General features: G+C 50.7%; 1 protein-coding gene across 3 annotated transcripts in view; it reads right to left on the reverse strand.

Moving 5' to 3' along the window:
- Positions 1-3,259: 3,259 nt before the first annotated feature.
- Positions 3,260-23,168, reverse strand: part of CREBBP (CREB binding protein) — a 136,854-nt gene continuing 116,945 nt past the window's right edge. For 2 of the 3 annotated variants that reach the window (XM_012647739.1, XM_012647738.1), the window contains 10 exons: positions 20,886-20,963; positions 20,493-20,560; positions 15,205-15,355; positions 14,394-14,540; positions 13,668-13,781; positions 12,455-12,620; positions 11,992-12,159; positions 8,351-8,512; positions 7,750-8,031; positions 3,260-6,478 (listed from right to left, as the gene is read on the reverse strand). In XM_012647739.1, the coding sequence (XP_012503193.1) occupies positions 4,310-6,478; positions 7,750-8,031; positions 8,351-8,512; positions 11,992-12,159; positions 12,455-12,620; positions 13,668-13,781; positions 14,394-14,540; positions 15,205-15,355; positions 20,493-20,560; positions 20,886-20,963 (3,505 nt within the window). In that variant the 3' untranslated portion in view covers positions 3,260-4,309. The remainder of the gene's footprint in view (positions 6,479-7,749; positions 8,032-8,350; positions 8,513-11,991; positions 12,160-12,454; positions 12,621-13,667; positions 13,782-14,393; positions 14,541-15,204; positions 15,356-20,492; positions 20,561-20,885; positions 20,964-23,168) is intronic. The other variant, XM_012647740.1, reaches the window with a different exon arrangement.

The raw sequence follows: 23,168 nt of genomic DNA on the forward strand, positions 1-23,168 counted from the left end.
AGGAGCTTGATGCTGTGGCCACTAGGGTTGCCCAGCACTAGGGCTGTCAATGTTTCGTTTTCTCCGGTGACAAAGCTCACCAGTGGGGACCAAATAGGCCTTTGCATGGACTTGGTTACCACTTACTGTCTACATGGCATTGGGGGGGTCACGGCACATTATAAATTCTCCCACTTCCCCAAGGCACCCGCAAAGTGGGTCAAGGTGGGTTTGTGGAGTGTAGACGGAGGTGGGGTGAGGGTGGCTCTGAGGCTGGAAGGCAGGCTCCTCTGGGCGAGGGGAAGGGGCCGGGCTCCCGGTCTGCCCCTTGCTGCCCAGTGAACTTGCCGAGATAATCGCCTCTGCCTTCCTCCGTGAACGCGCTTAAACGGCATTTCACATACTGCAGTGATGTTTCCATCTCTGCACTTTGCCATCCACACGAGGAAAGCGGAATTTGGGGAACTCACTCAAGGTTAAGGCCGAGGCCCCTGCTCGAAGCTGCATCGAGTGACGCTTCGAGGGTCCTCCATCCCCTCAACCTCAGAGGCCACTGCCATGCTCTGCACCATCTGATCTCTCCTCCACAGTCTCCTCCTAACCCCCTAAACGTGCCTGCGATACTGTCTTAACCAAGGTGTCTTACAGCTGTCTGCTCCCTTTGAATTTTTCGGTGAAGCATTGGTGACACCACAGCCAAAGATTCCCAGTAAATCCTCCATAAAAAGATGTGCGCGTGTCGCAGTACTGTCTTACGTGCAGTTGCAACCGGCTGCAAAGCATCCTCACCTACTCAAAGCTCCCTGGAGGCTTTGTCAGTCTGGCGTTACATTCACCTAAATTTCTTGTTATAATCAACCTGTTTCCCTGCCCTTGATTTCTACTTCATTATGAAGTGCATACGGGGGTAACACACGAGAAACTAACACATAACATCCTGCAGGAAGGTACGTCTTTATGGTCTGAGATGAAGACCTTATTCTCACACTGTGAGCTCCCACACACCTGTTTGTACAGTATTGCACCTGTAGCGTCTGCCTCCCAGCACGCTGCCCTGTGCTGAAGCACTTCCTGGTAGCACAACGGCTACCAATGTGCCATCATCTCCTTAATGAAAGGTGTTTTGTGTTTAACAGTAGCTTGTTTTGCCATCCAATGCTAAAAGCATGCTTTGGTTCAAATGAAATTTTTGGTTCCACGTTACAGCATTTAAAAGAAATAGCCAGCCTGGGGAACAGTGAGACCCCATCTCTACAGAAAATTAAAAAAAAATTTTAGCCAGGTATGGTGTGCACCTTTAGTCCCAGCTACTCAGGAGGCTGAGGCAGGAGGATCGCCTGAGCCCACAAGTTTGAGGCCGCAGTGAGCTGTAATGATGCCACTGCACTACAGCCTGAGCAACAGAGCAACAACAAGAGCCTGTCAAAAAAAGAAGAAGAAAAAGAAAATAGAAAGTTACATGTCTTCCATCTGAGATCTTAGAAGCAGCAGCAGCCTCTTCATGTCAGGTTATCCAGAGACATCTCATTCTATTTAACATGCTAGAATTTCAAAGACAGCACCAAACACATCTCAGATGAGACCAAAACACAACTGAGTATCTTCAATCTAATGACTAGCTGCTGAGCTCACTCTAAGTCATTAGCCAATTTGAACCATCTTTGAATCCAAGCAGTTTTACCAGCTTTTATTATAAACACCAGCACATTTCAAGTTTCCTTTTTGTGATCACAAATATAGGACTTTTTTCTTCTCCTCTTAAGTATACAGCATGAGACACAGCGTTGGGGCTTTCCAGCTTTCTTACAGAAATTTCCCCAGGACAAGCTTAGAGTTAGTATCCACAGACCACACCCTCAGCCACATCCTTTGACATCTGGATTGCCCAAGACAGTCGCACAGGATGCAAACTCCCAAGATGAAGTTGGTACATAAAGTTTTGAATCCCAGGATAACCTGAAAGAGATGCCCCCCACTGCCCCAAATCAAAGGCTGCACATCCAGGAGAATGCCGCTTTCTGAGCGTGGGCCTGCAGCTCCCTCCAGGGCTCCGACCTGCCTCTCCTTTGAACACAGGGCCCGGGGTGTCCCCACTGGTGCAAACGGTGACTGACTGTGAAAGAACCCAGCAAACCGAACAAGGACAACAGAGCTCCTCTTTTGGGATAAGGTGGAGATGGGGGTTGGTATGGGTGCTAAATGGTCTTTTTCTCACCTGGGTTAATCAAGTTACATTTAAAACTCAAGACTCAAAACTGTGCTAAAACTAGATTGCACTCTTCCAATATCTTAGTGAGTTTCCTCAAATTTAGATTCCCAAACCAAGAATTCAAGTATTTTAAAAATATCTCTGTGAACACAAGGGCCCAAAGGGCAGCTACTGGGGCCACAATTTCTACATTTACCACACAGCCCCTCCACCCCTGCATCCAGACCACCCTTTGCTGGAAGACGAGGGAGGAGGGTCCCCTGGGGGCCACAGACTGGAAGATTAACTTCAGCTCTTCCGTGATGGTCCTCCTCTTAGAAGTGAGTCTTACATTTTTTTGTGGACTTGTCCCCACTCAGTCAGGGGACCTGGAACTGGACCCCAAGGGGAGGTGGTGGCACCACGTGGCTGAGTGCCAGTGTCCTTTAACTGGGGGCCTTTTCCCACCACATCAAGGACCGAAGAGACCAGTGCTCCAGAGCGCGCCTGCCCCTCGCAGTCTCCAGGCCGGCACTTGCCCGTGTTTCTCAAGGAGGGAGGCCCGAGTGCAGGCCACGCAGGACACACCTCGTGGGGGCAGCAGGATGTTGGGGGACGTCAGGAAGCACCTTGAGCCCCTGGAGCACCCTTTGCATCAGTTCTGGGACTTATGTACAGGGGTGGGGGCTGCCTGAACAAACTGCAGGAAACCCTGGCTACAGGGAGGGGGAGGGAGGATGGAGGGAGGGCGCAGGAAGCAAAGTGCTGTTTCAGACCAACCGTGTTGCTGACCTTGCTGTGTTGCTGACCTTGCTGACCGTGTGAGTGACATTCACCTGTGAGCATCCAACGTGTGGGGCCAGCGCCAAGCTGCCCGTCTCAGTCTCTGGGAAGAAAACCCTCCAGGCGGCTGCTCAGCCAGGACACGTTTCCCAGCTGCCACCTGTGTCGCCACCACGACCACAGCCCCGGCCTCTCCGCTGTGAGTGAACAACCAGAACCATGTCTTACAAAGAACAGACTCCAAAAATATATATAAATAAATAAAAACCTTAAACATTCTTACAGGGATCTTAAAGAACAGAATACATGTTAAAAACTTCAGTAATTTATATCAATTTTAAGCGGTACTTTATATACAATGGGGAAAAAAACACATGCATAGTCCAAATACAATGTTGAAAACAGCATTTTCATAACAAAAAACCCCGACACTAAGTGTTAATACCATGTACATGAATTCAAGAAGGACCACCCTCTGTCTGTTGCACACAGTTTATTTAACAATATGATATAAGAAATGAGTTGGTACTTTACCATTCTATACAGTGATTGAATCTTCTCGAATTTTCTTATTTATAGTAATTATAGCGCTTGCATGATTTACACTAGAATTGCTTTTCCTCATTTCAAGTTTCACGTAGAAGAAAGAAAAGAATGCTCCTTCTCTATTAACATCAGCATGGTCTACGAGAGTGATCATCCCTATTTTTTGTCTAAAACCAGTTTTATCAGAGAAACAAAGCAACAATTTCTACATCTGCAAGACAAGAGTTTGGCTTAAGCCAGTATGTATAGCTAGATGTGTGTGGGTGTGTGTACGTGTGTGTGCACGCCGGAGTCAATTCCTATCGTCCAGGGGTAATACTTGGAGACGCCCACAGAGTTCACTATAGAAAAAAATCTTCCCGAAACGTCAGAAAGTTACCGGGATACATTATAAGTTTGCATTATTTCAGGAATCAGTTTCTGAATATTATTTTTCTTCTCACTTTTAAACATAAATGTTTAAAGTCTTGAAAATACAAATAAAAAATATGAATATAATGAACTTGTTTTTCCCATTAAAAAAAGGCATGAGTCACCAGCAATGACGACAAAAGAATCCAAACAAAACCCCCCTCCCCCCAAAACAAAAACAAAACGGAAAAAAAAAAATCAAGAGAGAGACCAGATATTTAAATCAACTGGTTTTTAACAAAAAAATATATTCTTTGTATTGTTTCTTTAAACATCAATCCACCCTTCCACGGCTTGGAAGTAGCAGTTCCATCTAGGAATAAAAAGAACCTAGATGCCTGGATTTTCAGTACAAAAGGTCCAAGAACATGAAAGGGGAAAAAAAGTGATGCTCTCATAATGCTACAAGCCCTCCACAAACTTCTCTAATGTGTCTCCTGTGGTGTCCCCAACCAGGGACAGTTCACTGGACAGTGCGCTCCTGCTGGGGGTGTTCAGCTGAGGGAGCATTGCACTCTGTTCGGGGTTCCCCAAGTGTCCCTGATCTATGGAGCTGGCCATGGTGACTGCGAGTCCGGGGTGGGGGGAACCAGTCTGGGGCGAGACGTGGTGTGGTGAAGGCTGGGGCTGTATCCGTGGTGATGGGCTGGAATGTGGAGGCTGGGACTGGGGCCGCGGAGACTGGACAGGGGCTGGAGACCGCACCTGGTTACTAAGGGACGTGGCGATCTGCTGGCCAGGGAGGTGCGAGGCCTGTGGCTGTCCTGAGAGCATGTGCTGCTGGGGGCTCCTGGGGTTAGGCTGGCCCGGGGACCCGATCTGCTGCTTCATCTGCTGCTGCTGCAGAATCCGCTGCTGCAGGGCCTGCTGGATGTTGGGGGTGCTGTCTGCCCCCAGCCCCGGCTGCCCCATCTGGCCGAGCTGTCCCATCTGAGCCGCCATCTGGCCCATGGAGCTGCCCTGGATAGGGAGATGCTGTTGCATCCGCTGCTGCTGCATGGCCGGCGGGTAGCCTCCGGGTCCTTGAGGCTGCTGGAACTGGCTGTGCCCTGCCATGCCCCCGGCCATGCCAGCACTCCCTTGCTGCTGCTGCTGCTGCTGCTGCTGTTGCTGCTGCTGCTGCTGCTGTTGCTGTTGCTGCTGCTGCTGCAGCAGCTGCCTCCTTAGCATTTCTCGGTACTGTGGATTCATACTCGCCATGCTGGGGTTGTGTCCTGGGTTCATGATGTTCAGGGCCTGGCCCTGGGGGTTCAGGCCTCCCATCGCCTGCTGCTGTGGAGGCACAGAGGGCCGCGGCACGCCGGCTTGCATGGCGTTCAGGTTCTGCAGGCCGGGCTGCTGGTGCATGCCGGGCTGGGACTGGAGGCCGGGCTGGGGCTGGAGGCCGGGCTGGGGCTGCATGCCAGGCTGGTTAGCCACGTACTTGGCCGTGCGCTGTTTGATGAAAGCTGCCATTAGCTGCGGGTTTGATTTGAGAATATTCAGCACCTGCTGCTGCTGCTGAGGGGAGCTGGGCGACTTCAGGGTCCGCAGCAAATCTTGCAGAGCGCTGGGTGAGATGCTTCTGGGTGGCTGCACGCTGGGCATCCGGGGCCCGGCCACGGCCGCCTGGGCCTGCATGGACATCACAGGCCTGGGCATTCCCGGCATTGCCTGCTGCTGGGGGATGGGCGCCTGCTGCCACTGCCCAGGTGGCATGCTGGGCATGACAGGCCCGCTCACCTGGTTGGGTCGGGGCACATTTAGGCCCACGGGGGCCATCTGGCTCCCTGGGGTCCCCATGCCTGTGCGCCCTGGGGGCATGCCGTTGTTGATGTTCACTCGGTACAGGTGCTGCTGCTGCTGGGCCTCGCGCTCGATCTGCCGCGCCGCTTCCACTGCTGCAGGCGGGGGCTGGGCAGGGGGCGGGGGGGCCGGCACCTGGCTGGTGGGCTTCCCTGTGGACACCGTTGTCGGGGGCTGAGTCCGGGCCACGCTGGGGAAGCCGGCTGGTGACATGCTCACAGGTGAAGGCTGGGGCTGGGCAGGGGGCTGCGGCGTCTGGGGCGTACTGGGCTGCTGTGTGGGGGTCCCGGGCGGTGCTGAGGTAGGAGAAGGCAAACTCTGCTGAGGCACATTGCGGGTGTTCATGGTGGCCATCCGCCGGCGCATGAGCTGGGCTTGCTGCAGGCGGTGCTGGATCTGCTGCTGGCGGAGCTTGTGTTTGATGTTGAGGCAGAAGGGCACGGGGCATTTGTTCTCTTGGCAGTGTTTGGCGTGGTAGCAGCACAGGGCGATGAGCTGCTTGCACACCGGGCAGCCCCCGTTGGTCTTGCGCTTGCAGCCCTTGGTGTGCTGCACAACCCGCTTCATCTTCTGGCAGGACGGCAGCGAGCAGTTGGCGTTGCGGCACTGGCACGCATGCACCAGCGACTGGATGCAGCGCTGGATGCTCAGCCGCCGCGACTCCTGGGGGCTCTTGGACTGCGGCTCACCCTGGCTGCTGCCCTCGTCGTCCAGGCCCAGCCCCCACTTCACCATCTTGTGGGCGTGGCTCTTCGTGTTGTAGCAGTTGATGCAGAGGTCGTAGTCCTGCAGACAGAGGAGGGGACAGGCAGCGTCAGCATGGGCCACATGACCAGACACTCTTGCCGTTCCTCCCCACCACCCGGTCTGGGCCTGGGCCTGGGCCTGGGCCAGGATCCAGATGGCCAACGCGTCACCCCCTTAGGACCTTCACTCCTGGGAACAGCTCAGAAGGCTCCCAAGACAACCTGACCTGTGCTCCGAGATCCTCCCGACCTGCCAGCTCATGGACTTGGTGTCTGCCTGAGGCTCACGGGCAGTGGACACCAGCCCGCTTCCTTCCTGGCTTCCTGTGCCCTGGGAACTGCATCAGGACACTGCCACGTCCCGTGCCGCCCCTACGCCCACACTGTGCAGCCCAGCAGTCAGAGGATGAGGGATGCTGTGGCGATTTCCTCCTAAGTGCTGCCAAAGGCCGTGAAGTGCCTTTCCCCAGAAAGAAGGCTGCGGGCTAACCAGAGTGCCAAATGGTCCCTACCCAATGTGGAAACTCAAGTTTCTGAAAACTGCTTGCCCCCAGAAACTGAGAAAATGAAGCACTAAATCTGAAGACTGGAGCCCTAGACCAGGTTTGATAACCATGTCCACAGAAAAGACATGAAAATCCCAGCATGAAGAACTAGTAAGAACATAGGAGGCCGGATGAAGTTGGAAAAACAGAAGAGGCATTTAAAAGTGGGGAAAGAAGAAAGCCCCTTGCCCTGCTCTCCCCAGAGATTAAAGCTGCTGCAGTCTGGCAGGCGACTGTGGACTGTCCTGAGAGGAAGGAGGTGACAGTGGTGAGTGTCTGTAGAAAGGAAGGCAGAGGGCCCAGCACAGCTGGCTCAGCCCGCAGGAGGGATGGCCTAAGCCATTTCACAACGGGGCCAGACTTCCGCAGAGGGGGCCAGTGAGTATGGCCATGGTCCATCAGGACAAGCAGGAGGGGGTTTCAGACCCCTGAGCAAAGAAAGGTGCCTGACATGCCAGTAGGGCAGAGCACATCCCAACCCCTCAGCACGGCTGGAAATGGAGGCACGAGAAGGGGACAAACAGGTCAGAATTCCCAATAGAAGCCAAGTGCCCTGAGCCCTCTCTCCATGCCTGCCCCTGACACCAAGCGGTGTTAATGAAACACAGGAAGACGAGCCTTCGGCCTTGTGGCTGTTCTCCTCATCCTGCAGGAGTCGGTGTGAACACGGCCGAGCACAGACGCCAGCTCTGGCATCCACTCAAAGGGAGGCCGTCAAAAGACCCAGCACTGGCTGTTGGGGTCGGGGGGAAGGGGCGGGGCCTACCTCGCACACGGTGCAGTGCCAGCGCGTCTCCACATGGTGCTTGCACTCATTGCAGGTGTAGACGAAGCGGTCCTGGCCCTGGGTGTGCAGCTCCACCAACATACACAGCGTGGACCACTTGGAGCGGCGCAAGGAGGAGAATTCCCAGTGCTTGTCTCTGGCGAGGGTGAGGAAGGCGTCGCGCCCATCCATAAGGTCGCAGCTGAGCAGGGGGTCGGGGTCAACGATGGGGGGCAGGGTGTTGATGACGGGCCCAGCATGCAGGTGGATCACAAAGAAGACCTGCAGGAGAGGAGCAGCTGTAGCCCCACAGAGAGGTGGGTGGCACCCCGACAGCGGGCTCAGCGCAGCTGCAGGGCTACCTGCCTGCAGAACGGGAAGGCGGCTAAGCCCGGGGTCTGCCCAGGGGCCCCAGCTCCTTGGACGGAACAGAACTGCTGACGTGTCATGTGACATCACCAAACTGGCCAGATCTGCCTCCCCAGGATTGGCCCTCCCTCCCACCACAGACCTGCACAGGGAGCCCAGGTCTGACAGTCACACGCCTTTCCCTCCTCTGGGCCCTGACAAGCCTGAGACCCTCGGCTGCCTGCGCCTCTACCTCCTTGTGCTTCTCCATGGTGGCATAGAGCTTCTGGGACAGGTCGTTGGACACGTTGGGCATGCTGGGTTTCTTCTTGTTGGCTCGGCTGATGCTGCTTTTATTCTTGTTGGTCTTCTTATTGTTCTTTTTCTTGGCATTCTTGCTGTCACCCTGACTGCCCTGCAACAACATGCAGCAATGTCAGACGAGGCCAGCTGCCTCTCCACGCCTGGCATTGAGGCCCAGCTCCCAGCCCAAGGCAGGCGACCCCTGGGCAGGTGCCTACCCCGTACACAGCCACATGTGGGCTGCAGACACACTACTGCCTACAAAAGCCAGGCCGTCCTCGGCCAGGCAAGTGTCATTTTCGATTCTATGCCACGTTCCCTCTTGAGGGAAGAACAGACCTGGAATGCCAGTTCAGAAACTAACGAATGGGGAATGGGGGGGCACTGGAGGTTCTATGTCACACCTCCCGTCAGTAGCTTCTCTGCTTGAGAAAGGCTCTACATGGCCGTGTGCGAGTATTCAGCGGAGACCCAGGAAAGGTGCTAACTGAGCAGCCACACTGGTAGGAGCACGGACTCCAGTGGCTCTGCAGGGCCCACTCAAGGCCCACCCCAGGGCAGGACCCCCCCAGTCCTCCTGCTGGGCCCACCCCACCCACCACTGCACTTCACTCCAAAACGGTCTCACTCCTCAGTCCAGATGCTCCTGCTCTGGGAAGAACGCAGGCTTGTTACTCGTTTAGATTCTAAGGTAGGAAACTTAAACCAGGTCTGGCCCAGAGAGCTTCGTTTTTAGCGAGAGGAGGAGACAGATTCTGGGTGCACAAAAGGAACGTCAGTTCTAACTGCACCCCTTGCCATGGGCAGGAGCCTGGGCCACTGTCCGCACCGAGAGAGCCTGAGGAGACATGACTAATGTCGCGTGGGGTCCTGAGTGGGATTTTGGGACAGAAAAGGGACAACGGAAAAACAGAGGAAATCTGAACAAAGTGTAAACTTTAGTTAATAATAATATTGGATCATTAATTGCAACAAATGTGAGATGTTAGTAACAGGAGAAATTGGGCACCGGAGCATATTGGAGAACTCTGCTCAATTTTTCTGTAAGCCTTAAAACTGTTCTAAAGAATGAAGTCTATTTTTAAACTTTTTTTTAAAAGGTCTCACTCGCTCTGTCACCCAGGCTGGAGTGCAGTGGCATCATCATAGCTCGCTGCAGCCTCCAACTCCTGGGCTCAAGCCATCCTCACACCTTAGCTTCCCAAGTAGCTGGGACTATAGGTGTGTGCCACCAGGCTCAGCTAATTTTTTAAATTTTTTGAAGAGACAGGGTCTTGCTATGTTTCCCAGACTGGTCTTGAACTCCTGGCCTCAAGTGATCCTCCCATCTCAGTCTCCCAAAATGTTGGGATTATAGGCATGAGCCGCCACACCTGGCCAAATTAAATCTATTTCTTTTTTAAGAGACAAGGTCTTGCTCTGTCACCCTATTTTAAGAAATTACAAAAGAAAAACATTCACTGCATAAAATTAAAAAATATAGTCAGATAACAAAAAAAGTGGTTTTTGTTTTTTTTTTTTTGCTATCGAGTGCAATAGCATTTTGTCTATTTCTTCTTGGAATTTTACCTGTGCACATTTGTTTTTGTGTATGTAATTTTTCTTCATAAAGTTGGGATTATATATATGAAGGTGCATCCTGTTTGTTTTCCCACTTAACATTACTGCAAGCATTTCCCCGTTTCCCTGACTTGAGAACATAATTGTTAATGGCAAAGCAGCATTCCACCTCAAGTGCCAGCCACAACCGAAGTTAACTCCCATTGTGAGGTCCTGGGGTGCCCTGAGAAAGGCAAGTCCTCGCCCACCGCAACTATGAACTGGGCAACGCGAAGCAGCAGGTCTATCTGCCAACACCTGGGCATCCTGCCCTCCCTTTTTGTCTCCATCTTCTCGACAGCCCCATCGCCGACCTGCCATAGGCAGGGGCACCCTCCCTGGGTGGGACACAGCCCAGGCCTGCGTTCTCCCGCAGAGCCCTCCTCCTCACACAGCAGGACCTACGTCCGCGTCCCTGTGCTCTGCGGAGCATTTCTAAGAGCTCGGCAGTCAGGGCACTGACTCTAACCTGGCACCAGAGGCTTGCATACCTGGTGGCCTACATTCCCTTCCCTGCAGTCATTCTACCTCCGCCCCATGCAGGCCCCGGATGCACAGTTCTGACCGAGGTCACCTCCCCGAGACATCCGGCACAGTTCCGAAAGCCCTCAGTTTCTGCAAAATCTATTTCTCTTTTATGCTGAACTCCAAGTTAGCCACAGAAATTCTGCCCACCCTTCAAAGGTCGGCTTGAGTGTGGGCCTCTGGACGCCCTCCTGAATCACCCCGAGGAGGAGGAGGAACTGCTCAGGCGTTAACTCACCAGACACTGGTGAGGACCAGCCTCGCTCCAAAGTGTGGGCAGGGGATGGATCCTCTGGGGAGGCCTCAGCAACAGCAAGTCAAAAAATAATAGTCCTAGAGCTCTTCTCAGGAACCACCTGGACACAAACTGGTGTCACATCCTGGTCCATGCTTTCTCTGTTCTGCTAGAGGCTAAGGACTGTCCTACAAGAGACCTGCTCTAAGGTGCACAGTATCTGGCATGTGGCAGCCACTCGACAATCACTTGTGCACCAAGCATGAGTGTGACAGGCAGTGCAGCTCGCCCAGAGGCCCCATCTCCCACCCCTCCCTCTTGGATGCAGCAGGCAGCCCAAGGGCACTGTGTCCTCCGCCGGCTCTTGCCCCTGCAGCCCCAGCTTCCTCGGTGCAGCTCCTGGCAGCAATACCGACTCACAGGAGCAGCCTCAACTCCTGGCTCTTCCTCACAAGCCACAGAGACCCATCCAAGTTGTGGGGTTGCTACCCTCAAAACTCATCGTACATTTTCAACACATATGCTGCTGCAAATGGAATTTATGCCACCATCACCTCTTCCTTGGACAACTGCAAGAAGCTTCACCATCCCAAACATGGCACGCTTCTTCTCACTGCCTGGAAGGTCCTTCCCCTACACCTTCCCGTGGTGGGTGGGTCTTGGCCCACAAACCCCCTCCCCAATGGGCCCTCAACCCAACAATATCTCCTCCCAAATCCCCTTTACCCGGAGCTCCTTCCTCTTCAGGGCTCCACTGCTCCCTCAAAGCACACTATGATGTGTCTACGAGTCTTGTTGTTTACCCCCACGGAAGCGGGGACAGTGGTGCACAGCAGGCTGGGTGGGGGAGGCACGGACGCCAGATGAGGAGCCCTCCACAAAACACAGGCGAGGCCTGGCGGCCTCCTAAAGTACCTTTTTAAATCAGCAGGTTGGTTCCTGACCATGCCACGTCCCATCTCCATCTGCCTTACCCTCTCTGCTCCCTGGGTCTAAGCAGCCCCCTGCCCCGCGCGTGACCTATGCAGAGACCCCAGAGCCCACACTTCTGCCTCCCAATGTCCCTCTGCTGTAGATGGCGATGCTGTGCGCGCGTGAATGCAACCATCACCACAGAAAGAACCTGGCAGCGCACGCGCCTCCCAGCCTGCCGCCCTGTGCACAGCCCAGGTCTACCTCCTGCAGCTCTGGAGGGACGCGTGGGCAGGGGGACTTGGGGGAAGGGTCTGTACCTCGGTGGTTTCGCTTGCTGCTGTGCTCTCTTCTTTCTTCCTCTCTTCTTCTTCTTGTTCTAATTCCTTAATGCTCTCTTCCAACACGTTGGGCCAGAAATCACCTTCAAAATAGGGCAGTTCCTTGGCGCTGGTGAGCCTGTCTTCAGTTGCTTGTTTGAAAATGTCCTTGGAGTGAGCAAAGCACAGCAGTGAGATCAGGGGTCCACGGGGTGCTCCTGGGGAGCACACACGCGCCGCCTGGGTTACCAACACCAGCCAATTTAAACAGGCTCTCAGACGACCAGGTAGCAATACTGATGGACTACAGAAAATGCTTCTATAGACTTTATGCTTTTGTATTTCTGCTTTCTAATCCTTGTAAGTGAACGTTATTATAAAGTATGTAAGTGCAAGGGGAAAACACACAATATATTTCACTCAATTGTGACAAGAGCCACCACCGTCCCTCAGCACTGGGTACCTTGTAGTCATGAATGATCCGCTCTGCAAATGCCTTGTCCAGCATCTTTTTGTACCACTCCTGCAGCCGTTTTGGTTTCGGGATTTTTTGATCGGGAGGGTGGCAATGGAAGATGTAGTCGTCTCCTTCACTTGGGGGACAGGCCCAGATGTGCCCTGTTACATACCTGTAGGACATGTGCACACACAAGTCAGATGAGAGAGTCAGGGAAATGGGCCCTGACTTCAAGGAGTCACAGCTGAGAAGCAGGGCCTGAAGTGAAGACAGAGGTAATTATAAAGAAAGAAGAAAACAAAGAAATGACCATAATGCTTATGGCAGAACTTGCTAGAGACTCAGAGAGGTTCCCAACCAGCATGCTGGGGGACGAGGGAGCAAGCCTGGATGCTGCCCTGAAACACAGGGATGCACAAATGGGGCAGGACTGCGGCTGCAGAGGAAACGTGTAGCCTTGTTAAAGAGCCCCGAACACGACACTCATCGAGGCACGTCGGAACGAGGGGCTGAATCATCCATGCGCTTCCTCCTGTGCACAGCACAGGCAGCTCGGCCAAGCATTTCTAAGGGGTTAATGTCAACATGAATCTCATTCATTGTGTTCAAGACACTTGATCAAATAACTCTAACCTTTTCAAGTTTGGGAAAGGAAAGTGACAGCTCTAGAGTATAAAAACAACATGTTAGAAAAAGAATCCAGACCCAAGAAAGCACACATCGCGGGACTGCACTTACAGGAAGAATCCAGAAAGACACATTCATAGAGACAAAAAGTCGATTTGTGGTTGCCTGGGGCAGAGCTGGGACAGGGATTGACAGCAAAGAGGCACAAGGTTTCTTGTAGGGGAGGATGCATATGTTCTGAAACTGATGGTGGTGGCCGCACCACTCAGTAAGTTACTAAAAACCACTGCACTGTACATCCGAAATAGGTGAAATTTATGATACGTAAATTTTGCCTTAATAAAGTTAAAAAAAAGACTCAAATGAGAAAAAAATGACAAGAAAGTAAAGGCAGAAGAGTGGGCAGTGTGCACAGGACCACACACTTGAGGGCCTGGGGCACCTGGAAAGGGGGGCTTTGGAGACCTGTGAATTGATCTCAGGATATAAAAACACATAAAACTTGAAAAAAAAAAACCTCATTTCACAAAATAAACATACAACAAAAAATCAAGAGTTTTTATTAATTCTGAATAATTTAATCCAAACTCACCCCAATTTCTTCACATACTCCAGATACCCAATAAGGATCTCATGGTAAACGGCTGTCCGGAGGCAGCGGGGCCGGAAGAAATGAATACTGTCCAGGTAAGATATGTACACACGCCTGCGGGGCGGGGAGGAAGGTCTATTTTTAATTCAGAGTATCCTTTATGCTTGAAACTGAACACAAGCATCCAAAACCTCCCACCAGAAGTAGGTTTTGTTCTGGTAGCATTTACACTGGCCACCAAACAGGATGTGATAAAACACCAATGAAATGGAATTTAGCTTTTGTTGCCAAACGAAAGAAGGGAGGCGCCATGCAACATGGAGAGCCATGAAGATTGGGGCGAACTGAGAAAACCACTTTCAGGTCCCTCTCACTCAGATTCTCGACTGAACATGAAGTGACTCTTGGCAGACAGACTCCCCTGTATGGTGTGTCAAGCTGTCCCCAACCTGAGCTCCCCAGGCCTACCTGCCTCAGCTAAGACAGAGATAACGGCAGGACTGGGGCCCACACATGCTCACAACACATGCTCGCCATAGTCACCCAAACCCTTTGTTTCCTATTAGCTTAGTGGAAAACAAAACTAACTAGTTTGGCTAGTTAATTGTGGCTTAATTTATTTTAATCCAGTACTAAAATACACTGGTTCCTCTAAGACACTTAGAGCCACAGTCTGTTATAACACAACGCGTGGAACGACACACACCCAGAAAGGAGATGGAGTACCTTGTGTTTGGAGGGGGGCAATCAGAGCCATATTCCTGGACGTGCATTCCAAAAAAGCACACGTCCACTCCGTCAATTTCCTCAAAAGCAAAGAGCGCTTTGGTTCGATATGGGAAAGATTCAGACATTTCCCCAGAATCCACAAACCTGAAATAAAAGCCAGAGCCTGATGTTTGCAAGTGCTGTTGTCTACAAGGTACTTTTAAAAACCAGATCTGTTGCCCTAAACCCAGTCAGTGCAGCAGAGCTTAAGTCGTGACCACCTCTTGGGATTACGGCCCTGAGCTCTCCCCACTGGCCAGAGAAGCCTCAGAGCTGGGATTCAATTCTTCCTACCGTTTCACCTGCGGGGGAATCGCACCTCTGCTAACAAATACGGGATTCTGAGAGAAGGACTGGCTATCCTGTAGTGCTCACTGATCCACGGGGGACATGTTCCAAGACCACCCGCAGATACCCGAAACTATGGATACTTCTGAACCCTGGATATGCTGTGTTTTTCCCTATGTATACACACCTATGATAAAGTTTAATTTATAAATTAGGCACAGTATGAGATTAAGAATAACAACAATAATAAAATAGAACAATAACAATACGCTGTAATAAATGTTATGCCAATGTGGTCTCTATCTCTCAAAATATCTCACTGTACTGTCTCTCGGGTAACCGAAACTACAGAAAGTGAAACCGAGGCTAAGCAGGGACCACGGTATGAGTCAGCCATGGTGAAGCTGTGAATGAGGACATCAAACTTGAGTGCCCTGCAGGTGTGGGGCGAGCAGCGTCTCAGGCAACAGAGCACACAAACCGTGACTTCATCCCGGGCTTGACCTCCACAGTCTTGTCCGAGCTGGCCACCACTCTGACGAACACCTCTCCAGCTTCAGGGTGATTCTGGCGCCGCAAAAATTTATTCACTCGGTCTTCCAAGTGGTTTCCCAATCGAGTCGTCTGCAGTCCTAGGAAGTCCAGAAGGAGCAGGTGAAAGGGCCACTGCGATGGTGGACTAACAGAACCCACCTCTCCATTGCAGTCAGGTATTTTAAGGGATTAATGTTCTACAAACACAGAAGGCATCTCATTTGCCCTGGGGCATGAGTGTTTTGTAATGGAAAGGTGCACCCTGAAAACGGTTTTGACATGCCCAGATACTTGCATCTTCTAACAGTAAGGGGCAGAAGAGCCACAGAGGTGGCCCTGAATCTCACAGGGGCTGCAGATATAGAGTGGAGGGAGCCAGGCACAAGGAAGAACCAAGCTGTGCCCACCCCACCTCCTGCTCTTCCACCCCAGGCCCTGGAGAGGCAGGAGGCTGCGGTGCGCCCCGGGTCTCCTGCACGGGCAGCCGCCTTACAGCTGTCTCCCAGACCCTACCAGCCAGGCTGCTTTCTGCCCCCGAACCGCACGTTAGGACCTCTAATGTCAACGGGGAGCTTATTGCTGCTTTTCAGAGAAGGTAGGGACAGGGCAGGCCTGGCGCACCCTTCAGGAAGAAACGGTGCAAGTGTGCCGGGTAACACCCCTGGCCCATCTCTGAGGAGAGCCCCTACTACAGAGTCTAAAACGAGCATAGGATATTCCAGGGCTGACTAAGCACCAGCCAGGCCTGTTGTTTTATGAGTAGTCCAATCATCTGAAGGCAGGACACTGTGTCAGTAACCAAATCCAGCCCTGAGCCTGCTACCTCGGTGTGTGTATAAATGAAGTCTCTGAGCTCCAATGGGGATGGCCTTTCCTGGGCTGGCTCCTCTTCCTCCCCTCCCCACCCCTCTGGCCAGGGCTAGCCCTGGCCGCTGACTGTGAAAGGAGCTGCCCAGAGGTAAAACATCACTGCTGTACAGAGAACTCCTTGCACACGGGAAAAAAGACTAGAAGGGGAAACTGCAAAAGGTTCATCTTACTTTTTTTTTTTGAGACACAGTCTCACTCTGTCACCCCGGCTACAGTGCAGGGGTGTCATCATAGCTCACTGCAACCTCAAATTTCTGGGCTCAAGTGATCCTCCTGCCTTAGCCTCCCAAGTAGCTGGGACTACCGGCATGCACCACCACACCTGGCTAATTTTTTCTATTTTTTGTCGAGATGAGGTCTCACTCTTGCTCAGGCTGGTCTCAAACTCCTGACCTCAAGTGGTCCTCCTGCCTCAGCCTCCCAGAGTAGTAGGATTACAGGCGTGAGCCACGTCTCTCTGCTAGTTCATCTTGATTATTTACAGATAATACGATTTTAAAGTTTTGTCTTTACTAACGTCATAAAATCTATTTGGGATTTTTAGAAGAGTCATTACCGAGGTCAAGAAAGATCTGAAAGGCCAGGTGTGGTGGCTCACGCCTGTAATCCTAGCTCTCTGGGAGGCGGAGGGGGGCGGATTGTTTGAGCTCAGGAGTTCGAGACCAGCCTGAGCAAGAGCAAGATCCTGTCTCTACTAAAAATAGAAAGAAATGAATTGGACAACTAAAAATATATAGAAAAAACTAGCCGGGCATGGTGGTGCATGCCTGTAGTCCCAGCTACTCGGGAGGCTGAGGCAGGAGGATGGCTTGAGCCCAGGAGTTTGAGGTTGCTGTGAGCTACGATGACGCCACTGCACTCTAGCCCGGGCAACACAGTGAGACTATGTCTCAAAAAAAAAAAAAAAAAAAAAAAAAAGATCTGAAAAATTTAGACTAACTTTCTAAATTTCATTTTTCTGCATTAAACAAACCAATGGTGGTGCTTTTTTGAGTATATAAGTTGTACCTAAACCCTAAAAAGAAAAAAGCACAATGGCAAATAAAAACTCTATGAAAAAAAATTTGTAAAGCTATAAAAATAAGGGGAAAGTGGATTTGAGATCTACCTTATACTCTGAGAAGACTGACCCTTTGCCCTGCCATGCAGTCAGGCTCTGGGTCCCCACACTCAGCACTCCCCAGGGCTGGGACAACCATTCTGAGAAAGGGACCCAGGTGTGAAGGCACTCACAGGCAGCACCGCCTATTCTCAGGGAAACCCCTGGAGAAAATTCTCAAGTTCTTGCTCCTTGCAGCTGCTGAGCAAGTTTTGCTCCCTCATGAAGAAGCTTCCAGTCCAAAAAGTTAAGATACAGCTAAGAAGGGCCGCCCTGCAGCAGAGCAGCCAAACACCTACCCCTTGCGGAAAGATGACCCCACATACTATGATTTTCAAATAGCAAACAGAAGGAATCAATCTTTTTCTTCAAACCACTTGAATTAACTATACTATATAAACAGCTGTTTAAACAGGATAATTTTTTTTTTTTTGAGACAGAGTCTTGCTCTGTTGCCCGGGCTAGAGTGCCGTGGCGTCAGCCTAGCTCACAGCAACCTCAGACTCCTGGGCTCAAGTGATCCTCCTGCCTCAGCCTCCCGAGTAGCTGGGACTATACACTATAGGCATGCGCCACCATACGCAGCTAATTTATATCTATATATATATTTTTAGTTGTCCAGATCATTTCTTTCTATTTTTTAGTAGAGACGGGGGTCTCGCTCTTGCTCGGGCTGGTCTCGAACTCCTGACCTTGAGTGATCCACCCGCTTCAGCCTCCCAGAGTGCTAGGATTACAGGCGTGAGCCACTGCGCCCGGCCTAAACAGGATAATTTTTAACAATCTTGTCATGAGCACCAAACAGTGTCATGACAGGAGAGGCCCCTGGCCACTGCCTAGGCACAGGGCGTGTTCCTGCTGAGGGGCAGCAAGTCCTTAGGTGCAGGCAGGCACAGTGGAGGGACGAGGGGAGCATACCCAGGAACAAAAATGCTAGGAGCTCGGATTCTCCAGGGGAAAGAAGGGTTCTGTTCATAAATGTTTTAAAAAACCATTCTTCCTGGTTAGCTCTGAAGGCCCCATGGAAGCACCTCAGAGGGGCAGCCCCTCCCTCCTCAGCGCTTCCTTCCCAGCCTCTGAACCATTTTACTCAGCCCTGGGCCCCATTCTTCCATCATTCCGGCCACGCTGCAGTGGACGTCCCTTTTTGTGCCTTTATGCATGTGTGCAAATATTTTTGTAGGATATGTGCATTAAAGCAGAATTGCTATGTCTATAATTAAACATTTTAAGTTGTGGCCCCCACTTCTTGGTGATCCACTGACATTTTCATCCCCAGCGCAGGACAGGAGCCCTAGGGCCTTTTCCATTCTGATCCCCAGGCTGTATCTTTTTTAGGAAGGCTTTTCTTAACTCAACGCCGTAAAATTATTCTCTTTCTTTTACCTTGAATGCATTTGCAGTTTTGTTTACTTTTCCCCCTTTTAATCTACCTGAATTTAATTTTGTCTATGGTGTGTGGCATGGATATGGTTTTCAATGGATGGTCAGTTGTTCCAGTATCATTTCTCACCAGTCAGTTGGAAGATATTTTAAACACTCAGTTGGTGCAAATATTAATGCGGCAAACCTCTACGCTATGACCTACAGACGCTCACATCAACATGGGGTGACACTCGTCTCCTCGGGCCTTTCTCTCTTGTTAATGTTCCACCCCCAGGACACACAAGTTCATCCACCAAAGGCCCCAGCATCTTTCTCCACCACTCTCTGGATGCTAGGGTGGGAGTGGCAGGCTGGGCCGGCTCTCGGGGGCTCTTTTGCTATTGCCACACACACCCACCTCCTGCCCCTGCCAGCCATAACTGCTATTCCACTGACGCTTAGCTCGCTGGGCAATTCTGTTTTGATCTCTGAAGCTCTGGTCCAGCAAACTTAGTTTCTAACTTGCTCAACTGCTTTGGTGATCTCACTCAGAATGGATCCTCGAAAGCACGGGTTCTCAACTGGAAGCAGGTGCCCCTACTCCTCTCCCCGGGGACATTTGGCAATGTCTGGAGACATTTCTGACAGACAGAATTCATGGGGGTGGGCTGTTACTGTTGTCTAGTGGGTAGAGGCCAGGGATGCTGCTAAAATCTTACAATGCACAGAGCAGCCCTCATAACAAAGAATTATCTGGCCCCAAATGTAAACAGCAGCTCAGCTGAGAAACTGATCTAAAGAGAAATATTACAATAGTCGGTGAGTTTATCAATTAATATCTCAAAAGGTTTTAACAGGGGCAGTCTAAGTTATAGGATAAGTTTGGATTTTGGTTAACAATAGAGTTTGAACTTTAATTAAAACCCACTGAGAAGCCCACAGAGTGGGCTTTCCTTTCCTTCCCCCCGTGTGACTGTCCCTGCATGTCCATCTCTCTTCCACTCTCAGCTCCTCAAATGGCCCTGGTTCTTGCTGGGGATCCCCTGAGCAACATGAGAGTCACCTGTCCTGCTAGAGTAAGGTGACAGCTGCAGGGAGCAGCAGGCAAGTGAACTTTAGAAAGCTGCTGCAGTTGGCTTCCCTGGGTGTGCATTGCTGGTTAACTCAGCAACAGGACAGGCTGGGAACAGTAAGTTGCAGAAGGCGGTCCCAGTACTTGGGAACTGATTCCATGAAGATTAAGTCATCATAAACTTCTGAAAACAATGCTATCTTTAAAAAACATAAAGTCTATATATGAAAAGTTACTTCTAATGGCAACACGCTGCTCGTTTTACTCATGAGCAGGCACCAGAAGCTGCAGTGACATGCTCAACGAGTCTTTGTGCAGACCAGGCTACCACTCCTGGGCAAACGGCAGCCAATTCCCAGTAGGCCCAAGAGCTCACTGCCTCACTTCAGCGGGGTCCAATACTCACATGCTGGGCCAAAGCAGCCCACAGAGGGGCCTAGGGTGTGTGTGTATGTGTGTGTGTGTGTGTTGGGGAGGAATCTTAGTTCTAAGCCACTTGAGAATAATCTGCTGACAAATTTTCTCTCTCAGAGTTTACATTATACCTAAGCTTCCTATACTTTCATCTAAAACATGCCCTTGGGGGTGGGGGTGGAAAACATGCCCTGATCATAAAAGAGGACTTTCATATAAGGATGAAGCCAAATATTCTCTTTAAGGGCAGGAAAAGAAAAATACAAAGTATTAGGAAAAAAAATCTCACAGATAAAAACCTTTGACAATTGAGCTCTAAAACTATGCGTTGAGAGGTAACCAAAGGAAAACTGGGAAAATTATACAAGTTTCTAAAACGTACAGTCCAGGAAACAGAAATCTTCCACAAACTTACTCTTAGCACTGAATTTGTTTTCTTTTCGAGGTCTGCCAGTTTTCTTCAAGCAGTTGTCACACACAAAGCTGCAAAAAAAAAAAAAAGGGTATGATGAGATTATATGCAATGGTGTATGTTGCCAAACCAATAAAATGTAGCATTAAGATACCTTATTGGTGGCTTAAATCACATTATTATAAAATTAAAGAGTGAAGAGGCAGACTGCTTTGAGTGTGCAATTCCTAAAGCATGCAAATACTTGACTTAAATTTAGAACCAACTGCCATCTCTCTTAATTGCTAAATTCTTGCTGACAACTACTATCGAGATGCAGCAGCAGCCACCGCTGCCCTTCCCTAGGCTTTGTGCGGAACTGCTCTCCCTTTCCCGAGATCACAGGAAATTACTCACCCCGAAGGCCAGATGATGTCATAGTGCAGAACGCAAATCTGATGCATCTTCCGGCCACACTCCTTGCAATCAACGAAACTAGGAGACAAAGAAGGTGCACGTGATGCACACAACCACACAACTGGAGCCCCTGTAGGAGCCTGTGTGCCTGTCCGCACTTTGTTCTCCGGGTTACTGAGTACTGCTGACGGCAATTTGCATATTGCGCGACCCAGCTGTATTTTACAAGGCACCCACATAATCCTTTCTATAGGAAAAAGCTGACTTTCTCTCCTTCTTTGTGTAAGTGCCTCATTCCTTTTTTCTCCCAATCTCCCTTAGTAACAAGAAATGAAACTTTATTTTTAAAAATTACTGTGACAAAGCCATAATATACAGGCCAGTATTTCTGGCAGTCCTACACATGTTCAAGACCAACGCCTTCTCTAGATTAGTTCACACGTGGCTGAGCTGACTTAAATAGAGAATGCTTTTAGTGTTATCAACACTTGCTCTTAAGTCTAAAACTGTTTAGGATACTGACAAGAAACACGGCTAGGTCAGAGCAGCCGTACTGGGCCTGAGTCACAGAAAACACCTATGCTGTGTTCCTTACAAAGGGTGGCAAGTGTGGAGCCTACTGGTAAGTTGACAGGGCTTTATTCAAGTAAACACTGGCAAAGCGAAAGGATGTATCATCCCATTCCCTATGCAGCCCCGAGGCTACCCCCACCGCAGCACAACAGGGTCTTGTCATCTCCAGGAACCACCTCACCTGGGGGTCTAACCACCAAGGTGCTCTGAGGTCAAAATCTTCGATTCTTTAGCTCATTCCCTTGTTGCCATCACAACTCCCACCTCCCCAAAGGCTTAAGGGCCTAGTAAGTGTCACAGCTCCCTCACGCATCCCTGTGCGCAGGCTCTTCTGCACCGTGACCCGTGCTCTTGCCAATGCCAGAGCCCTTCCTCCTTTGCCTCCTCACCATGCGTGCTATGCAAGCCTTCAGCCGCAGATCTACCCTAACCCAGCTTCTCTGCCCTGTTCTGCTGGGGGGCAGGGCCGGGACACACAGACACTCACACAACTGCAGACCTGCAGCAACACCAATTCACGGTCCTCTAGGACTCTCCAACACTTCTGCCCTGTGGCTCCCTCGCTCATTCTATGTGGCAGTTGTTCCGAATCTTCACTCCTTCCCTCCAGGGCCCTGCACCACCCCCAACCAGCTCCCTCTCTGAAGGCTCTGCAATTGAGCTCATCTTCTACACTAGGGATGTAGTACAAGGTTGGCAGGCAATCTCCAAAGATACCCCACTTGCAACTCTTCCCTCCCAGGCCAAGGAAAAGGAATGTCAAAAATATATGCTATGTGTTCTAGACCCCATGACATAAATTTTGAATTTCAACCCCTCTCCTCTCCCAATTATGATTCTTAACCAATTGCTGGCTCCCCTGCCCTCATCTTCCACAATGGGGCCTCTTCTGCCTCCAAGAGCTCTTGCTGTAGTTTGAGTTTCAATTTCTTGCCTGGGTTGCTGCCATTAAGTCTCCTCACTAGTTCCTACTAAAGATGAAAGTCTTTCCCTCTTCTGATCAATTCACCTCACAGACCAAGGGTGACCTTTCTACACCAGAAACCAATGCTGTTCTTTAAAACTTCCCAGCAGATACAGGATAAAATCTAAATGTCAAAAAACAGCACAATGGCCCTTCTTGTGAGGGTGCATCTTGTGAGGCTTCACCCACGTTCCCTATCTACCAACCACTCTAGGTGCCTTGTAGTTCTGTTGAACACCCTGTGTTCTTCCATCCCTGTGTTCTTCCATCCCTGTGTCCAGAATGTTCTGCAGCTGCCCCCAGCACCTGCCTCCAGATGAGTGTCACCTTTCCAGGAAGCTGAGCCCAGCTACAGTGATGCCACTCTGCTCAGGCTGGGGACTCTCGCCTCTGGAATCATTTGCACTATCCCTTGCTGTCAGTGCTGATTCATCTGTCTCTCTAGACTACGAACAGCTGAAGGAGGAGACCCCCTTCACTATCCATGTATTCCCACTGCCTGGCACCCAGTATTTGAAATTCAAAAGTGAACAGAAATTGTAATGAGACTAAAAAACCGTGCAGGGAAAGCTATAATGGGAAAATGAAGGTGGAAAGTCAGGAAAAACAATCCACTGGTCACTACAGGTGTAGGTAGCTATTTTGGGGGAAGTCTCTGCACACCCCAGTGCTCTACCAAGGCCCTGGCTCCAGTATTTAATTTAACTCGGCTACCAGGCAGTAGTAGAGACTAAGTAACTGCCCAA

The sequence above is a fragment of the Propithecus coquereli genome, unplaced genomic scaffold (assembly GCF_000956105.1).
Source record: "Propithecus coquereli isolate 6110/MARCELLA unplaced genomic scaffold, Pcoq_1.0 Scaffold27, whole genome shotgun sequence".
NCBI classification, from domain to species: Eukaryota; Metazoa; Chordata; class Mammalia; order Primates; family Indriidae; genus Propithecus; species Propithecus coquereli.